This window comes from Glycine soja, chromosome 1 (genome assembly GCF_004193775.1).
Source record: "Glycine soja cultivar W05 chromosome 1, ASM419377v2, whole genome shotgun sequence".
Classification (NCBI taxonomy): Eukaryota; Viridiplantae; Streptophyta; class Magnoliopsida; order Fabales; family Fabaceae; genus Glycine; species Glycine soja.
In genome coordinates, this window is record NC_041002.1 from 6,507,046 (window position 1) to 6,518,177 (window position 11,132).

Consider the following 11,132-nt stretch of genomic DNA (forward strand, 5'->3'; position numbering starts at 1 on the left):
TGAAAGTGGTGGCAACTGCCAAAACGAACGTCGGACAACAGAGCCACCCACAGCCTAGAACTTTCAAACCTGATGGATCATACTCATCGATCCAGCTTGAGATCCCGGCGGGGGAGAGGAAATGGTACACTGATATATGGGTGGGCCGGCTAAAGAAATCGGGGATATTCGAAAGGGTCGAGGACGAACTCCCTTGGGAGATAGGAACAAATGTGGTGCCGAAATACATTGGGGATGATATGATACTCCTCCTAGGTCTCTCAGATACCAAAGCGGAAGAGCTCATCATCAAAGAAATCAGACATGGCACATCCCCGTTTCATTCGTTAGAGAAATGGAATCCGACGATGAGACCGGGACACAGATTGGTATGGGCTCAGTGTTGGAGCATCCCTTTAGAAGCGTGGGATATTGGACAAATTCGTAAAATCGTGGCAGCAATAGGGGACTTGGTAGAGGTGGATGACGACTCGAAGAGCTGCGAAGGCTAGATAGGGCCAGGGTTCTCATCAGAACTCCATGGAGACCTATATTCCAACACACGGTCGAAGTTCACATCAGTAGGGAGATCCACAAAGTGCACATTGTTGAAGAAACTTGGAGCGAAGCCGAAAAGCACAGTCACCATTGTCAGAGTGCCATCGGGTCGTCGGAAAAGATCGATTCTGATGACAACAATAGTGGAACATCGAAGTCAAAGAGGATTGAAGCTCTTGATCTCCACCACTCGCCCAGTAACTACGTCGACGAACGTATCGACGACATCGAGACCCAGCAGCACGCGTCATTATCTAACGGTCCACGAGACATAGTGGACTCAACGGGTAACGACCGCGGTAGCTGGGCACATTGCCCCAAAGACGAAACACGCACGCCAGATGCGGAAATGGGAAAAGCGACAAACCCCGTGTCGCAGCCCATGCTAGACCCAGAGGTACATTTTGGTGAAGAAGAAATGCGTAAAGCACTAAAACAAAAAAGTCAAGGGAGTAATGGCACGACACCCATAGTACGTGGGTGCTCTAAAAGGGAAGGTGGTGCTGACCCTGCCCACGGTCAAAGTGGAGCTGACCATGAATGCCTCAACGGGTCACAAATGTCAATTAATGAGACACGTGATATGGCAGCGGTTGCAAATGGGCCCATCATTAATTTGGGCCTTACTAACCACACCACCCCTATTGTATCACAAAATAATTGCAACAACCCACAATTTCACAAAGTGGATAATGGAAGCACATGGAAGGTGTATTCAAGGAACATGGGGTGTAGAAAGCAGGAGGCCCATATAAATGGAAATGGAAAACTAATGGGAGCAATTACAAATTCAAATAACCAGCTGCAGGCCTTTGTGGAAAAGGATACAACAACCATAGGCTTTGAAGGACACAACTCTCCCATGTACAGAGCAACCTTGCAACATGGAATACAAAATAAAAATGTGGAGACATCACCAAACACTGATGGAGTCAGCACAAACCAGCTAAAGGAGGCAACATCTCAATGGGAGTTGGCAAAAGATATGGGGGTGACATGTCACACAGATCAAGCTATAGTCATTGATAAAATCAGAACAATGGAGAACAGTGACAGGAAGGAGGCAGAGGCACTGGAAAATAGGAATATTCTCTCATGAATATCGTATCCTATAATGTAAGAGGGCTAGAGAGGGGGGTGAAGTGGGCAGCAATCAAGAGGTTGGTCAAGAAACACCAACTAGATATGCTATGCATTCAGGAAACTAAAAAGGAGCAAATAGACAAGACCATGTGTCAGGCTCTATGGGGAGATTCGGAAGTTAGCTGGGATATACAGCCTGCAACAAATACAACTGGAGATTACTGTGCCTAGGGAATGAACAAGCTTTTAAAGTAGAACGGAGGGGGGTGAAGTGGGCAGCAATCAAGAGGTTGGTCAAGAAACACCAACTAGATATGCTATGCATTCAGGAAACTAAAAAAGAGCAAATAGACAAGAACATGTGTCAGGCTCTATGGGGAGATTCGGAAGTTAGCTGGGATATACAGCCTGCAACAAATACAGCTGGAGGATTACTGTGCCTAGGGAATGAACAAGCTTTTAAAGTAGAACGGAGGGTAAATGAAAGAGGTTTCATTCTATTGGAAGGAACGTGGATCCATGAGACTCAGACAATTTTTATAGTCAATATATATGCTCCATGTGATATCCAAAGTAAGCGTGCTTTATGGGACTCTGTCAGGCAGCTGAAAAATCTAAGTCCCGATGGCCTTTGGTGTTTATTAGGAGATTTCAACAACATTAGACATCCATTTGAAAGAGTGGGTGTGTCTCAAAGGGGGGAGGATGTCAACACTATCAATGAGTTCAATGACTGGATAACTGACATAGAAGTAGAAGAGATACCAAGTGTGGGAAGAAAACTCACGTGGTTCAGACCAAATGGGGCTGCCAAGAGTAAATTAGACAGATTCTTTGTTTCTCACGAGTGGCTCAATAAATGGCCCGGATGCACCCAATTCATCTTGGATAGAAACTTTTCAGATCATTGTCCCATCCTGCTTAGATCCAAAAATATTGATTGGGGGCCAAAACCTTTTAGGGTTCTTGACTGCTGGTTGAAAGACAAGTCATTTGAGAATATAGTTAACAAGTGCTGGACAAACACACAACCAAAGGGCTAGGGGGGTTTTACACTCAAAGAAAAAATCAAAAAACTTAAGGAGAGAATGAAGTTATGGACCAGGGAGCAGTTTGGAGATACACTCAAGAAGGTACAAAGGATTGAGGCGATCTAAACAAGTTGGAAGACGCAAGCACTAATAGACAGGTGTCCTCCCAAGAATTGGCAACCCGCAAAAAGCTACATGAATAGTTATGGTCAGCAGCCCAATCACATGAGTCCTTATTGAGACAGAAGGCGAGAGCAAGATGGATTAGAGAAGGGGATTGCAATTCACGCTATTTCCACTTGTTGATGAATTCTAATCGCAAAAATAATGCAGTCAAAGGAGTATCTATTGAGGGTTCATAGGTAGAAGATCCGATAAGAGTGAAAGAGGAAGTCCGTAGGTTCTTCATGAACAGATTCAGTGAACCTGAGCAGGGCAGACTAGATCTTAATGGAATCAGATTTCATGGTATTGGACAGCAACAAAACGACATGTTGGTGGGGAGTTTCCATGAGGATGAAATAAGGGCGGTTGTATGGGATTGTGGAAGTGAGGAAAGCCCAGGACCGGATGGATTAAACTTCGAATTCATTAAACAGTTTTGGAAGTTACTAAAGCCAGATATCAGCCGGTTCCTTGATGAATTCCATGCCAATAGGATTTTCCCAAAGGGCAGCAATGCATCCTTTATTGCCCTGATCCCCAAGGTGAAAGATCCACAAAACCTTAATGAATACAAACCTATTTCATTAATAGGTTGTGTGTATAAGATTATGGCCAAGCTTCTAGCAAATAGATTGAAGAAGGTAATGCCAGAGATAATAGATGCAAGACAGTCCACATTCATAGGTGGAAGACACTTACTACATAGTGTATTGATAGCTAATGAAGCGGTGGAGGAAGCAAAGAGGTGCCATAAGCAATTCTTGGTGTTCAAAGTAGACTATGAAAGAGCATACGACTCTGTCTCGTGGAATTTCCTATCATACATGATGAGGAGATTGGGCTTCTGCCCCAAGTGGATTTGTTGGATTGAGGGTTGTCTTAGCTCAACCTCAGTTTCTATATTGGTAAATGGTAGCCCCACAAACGAATTCATTCCACAAAGAGGCCTTAGACAAGGCAACCCCCTAGCACCTCTACTGTTCAATATTGTTGCAGAAGGCCTAACCAGTTTGATGAGAGAAGCATTGGATAAGAGTTTGTTTAGCAATTTCCTAGTGGGGGAAAACAATGAGGCAGTCAACATCTTACAATACGCTGATGACACCATATTTTTTGGAGAAGCTACAATGCATAATGTGAAGACAATTAAGACCATGTTGAGGAGTTTTGAACTTGCATCAGGCTTAAAGATCAATTTCGTAAAAAGTTGTTTTGGGGCAATCAGGAAATCGGATCGATGGAGGAAATAGGCTGTTGAATATCTCAATTGCAGCATGTTGTCCATGCCATTCATGTATTTGGGCATCCCCATCAGGAAAAACCCAAGATGTAGCGAGTTATGGGATCCAATAATTAGAAAATGCGAGAGAAATTAGTCAGATGGAAACAAAGACACATATCCTTTGGGGGGAGAGTGACACTTATTAATGTAGTCCTAACATCAATTCCCATTTACTTTTTCTCATTTTTCAGGGTACCCACAAAAATAGTTGATAAATTGGAAAGCATTCAACATAAATTTCTATGGGACGGTGGAACGGAGCAAAGGAAGATTGCATGAGTCAAGTGGAAAACAATGTATCTACCAAATGACAAAGGGGGCCTCTATATAAAAGATCTCAAGACCTTTAACACCGCATTGCTAGGGAAATGGCGATGGGACCTTTTTCAACAGCATGGGGAACTGTGGGCCAGGATACTAGACTTTAAATATGGTGGATGAAGAACCCTAGAAGAAGGAAGAAGAGGTAGTAACGAATCCCCAAGGTGGAAGGACCTACTGATAACTCACCAACAGCAGCTGAACAATGTACTTAAAAAGGAAACAACATGGAGGGTGGGACGTGGTGACAAGATTAGGTTTTGGGAGGACTGCTGGATAGGCACTGATATACCATTAATGGTAAAATATCCTAGATTGTATCAAATTTCATGCCAACAACAGCAAATCATTGTGCAGATGGAGAGCAACACAAGTGCAGAATGGGAATGACAGTTCAACTGGAGGAGACCTTTATTCGACAGTGAAGTTGCAATGGCTGATGGCTTTCTAGGGGAGATAGCACGGACAACAATCCACCCACATAGAGCAGATAATTGGGTTTGGAAATCTTACCCAAGTGGACACTACTCAACAAAAAGCACGTATGATCTGCTATGTGGAGAATCACTGGGGGAAAATCAGGATGTTGTTTTTAAGGAGCTATGGAAACTCATAATCCCAGCAAAATCATCAGTATTTGCATGGAGGCTGATCAGAGATAGATTACCAACAAAGCTAAACCTGAGAAGGAAGCAAGTGGTGGTAAATGACACGTTGTGCCCATTCTGCAATAATAATGAGGAGGATGCAACCCACCTATTCTTTAATTGTAGCAAAACCCTACCTTTATGGTGGGAGTCATTGTCCTGGATTAACATGGTGACCGCACTCCCGCAAAATCTTAGGGATCATTTTTTGCAGCATGGAAATGGGAATGTTGGTGGAATAAAATCCACAAGATGGAAATGCTAGTGGGTTGCTTTAACATGGACCATATGACAGCAAAGAAATAGGATAATTTTCCAAAATGTAACCTTCAATGGAAGCAAAGTGTTGGATGATGCAATACTCCTAATTTGAACATGACTCAAATCTATGGAAAAAGATTTTACACTACACTTTAACCAATGGTCCACTAATCTAAGAGCAGGTTTTTGTATTTAGGATGGGATAGTAGGTGCTGGACATTTGTAATATGTTATTGTGAAACTAGCGTGGTTCCTTGTAACAAACAAAGGAACCAGCTGGCTACATAATCCTCATTATGTATCTTTAGTACCACTGGTACTCCTCATATATATAAAATATCTATTTTTGCTGAGCAAGAAAAAAAAAGTTGTTGAATTAGAAAGGGAAAAATAAAATATAAATGAAACCATATCAGGGTTAAGAGTAATAAGAGCTTTGAAAGCTCCATTGTTTCCTCCACATTTTGCTGCGAGACGTAAAGAGGAAGACAGAAAAAGAACCACTGCTATTGAAGCAAACACGTAAAGGAATTGACTAATATGTATCTGACACACATCAAACCCTTTGTGTAACACGTTTTCATGTCAAAACATACGTGGAAACAACAGATTTGAAGATAATAATAGGAATTGCATGTTCAGCAGTGTTTCTTTGCTGAACAAAGGCACTAGCATACATCATTAGCACATAGGATATGGAATTCATGAACTTCAGGAATGCAAGAAAAGCATCATGTCATCAAATGAGCACGCTTGAACAAAATTACTTTCAATTAAGTTAATGCTCTTACAGATCAGAAAGAAAAACACAATGAAGAGCATAAAGAGCAATGTATCATCGAAAAGTTACCAATACAATGGGGAAATAATTGCATGGTCACATAAGTCATATGATTCCTATATACAAACCAAGCACATAAAAGCATTAAACATTGCTTCCATCCTGTTGTATCTTGTGTATATTAGCTAATGAGATAGCTTGTAAAAGAGAATAATAACTATAGCAAAAACAAGAGCTCCAATCACAGATGCAACGATCCATTTGTTTCTAGTTATTCTCCGTGACATGGTAGTTAAAACCTTCTTACTCTTGTCAATAGCATCATCTATCCCATGAAGCTGCAAGGCATAGAAAAATGACCATCAACATCAACCAACAATCATCACAAGTTCTATATTGTACTTGTTAATTTGAAGAAGGCTTCACAATATTATTCCCGAGGAAGAAGTATCATGATTGGTTTTTAATACTTTTCCTTAGAAAATAAGATCATCACGTGATTCTTTCCTAGTGAATGTATAAAGGACTAAAACTACCTAAAGTTAACATAATAAGAACTCAATTTTAAAAAATAGCATTCACATATCAACATACCCTTTTATGAGAGTTCAGTAGAGTCTCTCTCTGACTGTGCAAATCTTGGATGATGTTGATTCCAAGTTCTTCAGTCTCCAGCAAGGTTCTGTGGCTGTCCCTAATCCTCTCACTCGACTGGTTTAATCTCTCCACGGACATAGTTAATCGTTCTCTCTGATCAGCAGAAGCCTGCAATATTATCCATATTTTCCCAACAAACAATAGATTAACATCAGATCTGCTGCACTACTCTGGTTACAAGTGTAACAAGCTTCAAAAACCAACTAATTTCAAAATTCAGAAAACAAAAAATGTGGGAATATGCCTAACAGCACTGGATATGCATTGAAACTGCACTACTTCAGTTACAAGTGCAATCAATTTCAAAAACCTATAGTAATTTAAAAGTTTAAAAAACTATATTGGGATAGTCTAAACAGAGCCCAAGATATGCATATGCACACGTTTGCATAGCAATAAACAATCAGTCATATTCTCATCACAGGCATAACACTCTCAATTGTCATAGTAATATGCCATCCTTAATAATAATAATAGTCATAATTCACAGGCTATTAAAACAATGCAAACCACAACCATTCTACAATAGATACTCCTGTAATATAGCCTTCAATAAAATAGGGCATAGTAATTGATCAAACTCATATTCAGTCACAGCTATTTCTTTAAAGTTAGAACATCAATGGTGTCCAGGAACTAAAACCATAAATTCTACAACAGAATTCGGGATTAAAAGAGGCTAAAGATATCAACATTAAATACCCTAACATGATGTACTAACAAAAAACCAACAGTGAAAATGCCAGTCAGACTGGCATGTTTCGAAAATGCCATTTTGACATGAGTCCAACGTGGCATGCCACATGGACTGCCTATCCAATAAAAAAATAAAAAATGTATAAAGTGACACTACTGCTAGTGAAAACAAGGAAATAAAAAAAAATAGATAACATGACAGTTTTTTTTCATTTCCTTGTTTCCACCAGTGGCAGTGCCACTTTATACATTTGTTATTTTTTATTGTTATACGTTTGTTATTTTTTATTGGAAAAATAGTCCATGTAGCACATGGACTCATCGGTCAGAATGGCATTTTCAGAACACACTAGTCTAACTGGCAAATCCAACGTGGCACATCACATGGACTACCAGTCCAATCCTTAAAAAATATATAACCATTGCAATGGCACTGAAATCGCTACTTTGACTGGCGAGTTGACCTGATCAACGGTCAAAACACCCCCAATTTGGTAAAATATTTCAAAACAGATCTTTCTGGTAAATAGTTTATAAAAATGCCCTACCTTGGTCAATCATACTTCAATCAATCAAAAGATCACTTTTCGAAGAGCCTTAATGGTAGTTACTATCATGAACCAACTATCCCAAAAGCTTAAGCTACTAGGTTAAGACACATGAATGATGATGTTATAATATATTCCTAACATGTCTCTTCGTGCAAGAGCCTTTTGGGCTTAAAGTGTAGACAGTGCATAGGTCTCTCATGTTGTAATTACGGAAACATTCAGTCAATTGAAAGTGTTGAAACTAAAGAATGATGTGTTTATTTCAAGATAATAGTTTTATACTTATATACAAGGCTGAGAGAATCAATCTCATAAATATAGGAATTAGAATCAATCTATCTATAGAAATCATGGAAAGAAAGCAAAATTTCCCTAATTAATGGACAACATTTTCCTAATTACACCAAATATCTCAACAATATTTCCCGCAATATCTTAATATAACAGAGGGGAGTTAAAATGCTGCAAGATGTTGGAAAGTTGACACAACATGGAAGATGATTCATTGGCAAGAATAATAGTGAAATTAAAGTAGAATTCTGAATTTTAGGGAGCTTGACAATAAAGTAGTGATGGGAAGACCATAGAGGATGGGACTTCTCTAATACCATGTTGAAATTAAAGGATGATATATTTATTTCATGATTACAATACTATATTTATATACAAGACTAAGAGAATCAAGCCCATAGATCAAGGGATTAGAATCAAGGATAAGAATTAATCTACCAATAGAAATAATGGAAAGATAGTAGAAATTCCCTAATCACATTAATTGACAAAATTTCCCTAATTATATCAAATATCTCAACAATATTTCCTTCAATATCTCAACAAAAAGATTGCTATTTGAAAAGCCTTAATGGTAGCTACTATCATGAAACAACTATTTCAAAAGCTTAAGTTGCTAGGTGAAGACACATCAATGGTTTTATATATTTCTAACATGTCCCCTCACACAAGACCCCTTTGGGCATGAAGCAAAGATAATGCACAAGTCCACCTTCGCATGCTGAAATTAAACTTTTGTTAACAAACTCTAGACCACTTGGTCATAAAAGCTTTGATACCATGTCATGGACTAACTATCCCAAAAGTTTAAGTTATTGAGTGAAGATACAAGAAAGGTTATATATTATTATTATAATTCTAAATTTGCTTCGATTAACAGGTCAAGATATATTCATTGGTGATCCAAAGAGAAGAAAACATATTTCGTATTTGGAGCTCTCTAAGACTCTAACTAATAAAGTCCCAAACTATTTTTTAAGAAAAGGATGTTATCAAGTAATACAATCCAGGGTTCCAAATATACCAAATGTGTATCTGTCATTCCAGTCTCCAACAATTCTTCACGGGCAGCCTCATCAGCATTAGGTGATGTTAGCCTTTTAAATTCCTTTTTCAAATTGGTTAGATCAGATTTGTATTCCCTCAACTTTGCAAGAAGCATTGCTTTCACACTTGGCTGTAAACTTCTCGCTTCAAGGTCCATTTTCCGAATCTGAAGAGAGAGAAGAGTGATATAAGAAATGAACAGAAGATAAAACCTACAAAAACAAAGCACGGACATGTAAGAACATTCATCCTAGTACCAGAACATCAGCATCATCTAGCCCCGCTTTGATCTCAGACAACTTCTGCGGCTTCTGTTCTGAAAACAGTGTTGTTTTAAAAAGATCAGTAAACAAGATTTAACATAAAAGTAAATGATAAGCCATCATACATCTTCATATCACAGAAGCATGCTCAATATGACACCCAACACACAGCAAAGTGAATTAAATCCTCCACCTCCTCCAGAAATTGTCTAAGATTTCACTTTTAAAGAGTAAACACTATAAACAAAAGAGACACACAAACAAATCGATGTTGCCAGCCTGGGATCACCATATTCAACAGCAGCAACCGGCGAAGAACATCAGAGAAACCCAAGAACATGACTAGCCCCAATAATATAATTCACAAAACTGATCAATAAGATAGGATAGTTCATCAAATCATATAGATAGATACATAAAGCAGTAGCACAAAATCATTGAATAACACAAAATAATGACTTTTAGTTGCTTTGACCACATCTTGACATTGAAATAATTTCTATTACTACAAATTTTGGATGATAACAATCCCTATACTCTTGCTCGTAGGCAATTTAGCACAATCCAAAGGACAATTAGGAAGAAGAGTGAAGGTATAAGAAGCCCCATTTCCCAATAGGCAATAACAAACTCTAGAGACAGACATGCATGCCATGACGAGTTCCGTACAAATTAGAGCAAAAAAAACACAAAGGGCAGTCCAAGACATCAAAACACAACATAGAAAAACAGGTAAACGACAAAAGGGGTGAATCAAACGACAATAAAGTTTGGATTTTTAAGGTACCTTGGTCAGAAACAAGAGAGGCAGAACTGCATTTGCGAGAGAGATTAGCAGAGAGTTCACAGTACTGGCGCTCGTACCCTTCGAAGACCTCACTCATCTTCTCACACCCTTTTGAAAAAAGAGCAAAAAAAATGAAAATTGGAAATGGGAAATTGGAAATAATAGAACCCCATCAGTGCAAGGTGATGGATGATTCGATTTTACCTTAGTTTGAATGGAAAAAGGGTGTGAGGGATCTGAACAAGATTGAGATTTTGGGTGTGTTGGTGTTAAGAGTGAAAAATGGAGTTGGAAAATATGAGGATGGGAAGGAAGCAAGTTTCCTTTTGCACCGTAGGAACTGTAATTTCACCAACCGCGGGGAAGGAGCCTGCGGTTCGGACACTTTGATCTGCTATGTCGTTAGTTGATGGTTGCCGGTTTTATTAGATTGTACAAGTCAACAGTCAAATTTTTGTTTTTACCATACCATTCGATAGTCAAACAAAATTCACCTTCTTCCAAGTTCGAAATTCTTTTGCCAAATTTTGATGACTTGTTCTTAGCTGAGGTAAATTGATATTACTTTTAGGCAAATTCTAGGATGAAGAAGTACAACAAATACTAGTTCGTGGATGAATCCTTACTAATTTTTTCAACCGTGCGATACACAAAACATTTTAATTATTATATTCTTTAAGGTAATTTGTTATTTAATGTTTTATCTTATTAAACAAATTCACATTTTAATTA

At 38.8% G+C, this 11,132-nt stretch overlaps 1 protein-coding gene across 1 annotated transcript; it reads right to left on the reverse strand.

The window, feature by feature from the left end:
- Positions 1–6,068: 6,068 nt before the first annotated feature.
- On the reverse strand, positions 6,069–10,809 carry LOC114411643 (vesicle transport v-SNARE 12-like). The gene is made up of 6 exons (XM_028375278.1): positions 10,605–10,809; positions 10,401–10,508; positions 9,608–9,666; positions 9,328–9,516; positions 6,703–6,873; positions 6,069–6,446 (listed from the first exon to the last, which is right to left on the reverse strand). The coding sequence occupies exons 2-6, from the start codon at positions 10,495–10,497 to the stop codon at positions 6,294–6,296; spliced, it is 669 nt and encodes a 222-aa protein (XP_028231079.1). The 5' UTR covers positions 10,498–10,508; positions 10,605–10,809; the 3' UTR covers positions 6,069–6,293.
- Between the last annotated feature and the right edge of the window lie 323 nt (positions 10,810–11,132).

Excerpts from the sequence above, each read along its gene's own strand:
- LOC114411643 (XM_028375278.1), bottom strand. The coding sequence starts at position 10,497 with ATGAGTGAGGTCTTCGAAGGGTACGAGCGCCAGTACTGTGAACTCTCT. Across the intron at positions 9,517-9,607 it reads TAGATGATGCTGATGTTCTG|ATTCGGAAAATGGACCTTGA; the intron begins GTACTAGGATGA and ends CTCTCTCTTCAG. Across the intron at positions 6,447-6,702 it reads TACTGAACTCTCATAAAAGG|CTTCATGGGATAGATGATGC; the intron begins GTATGTTGATAT and ends TATGCCTTGCAG.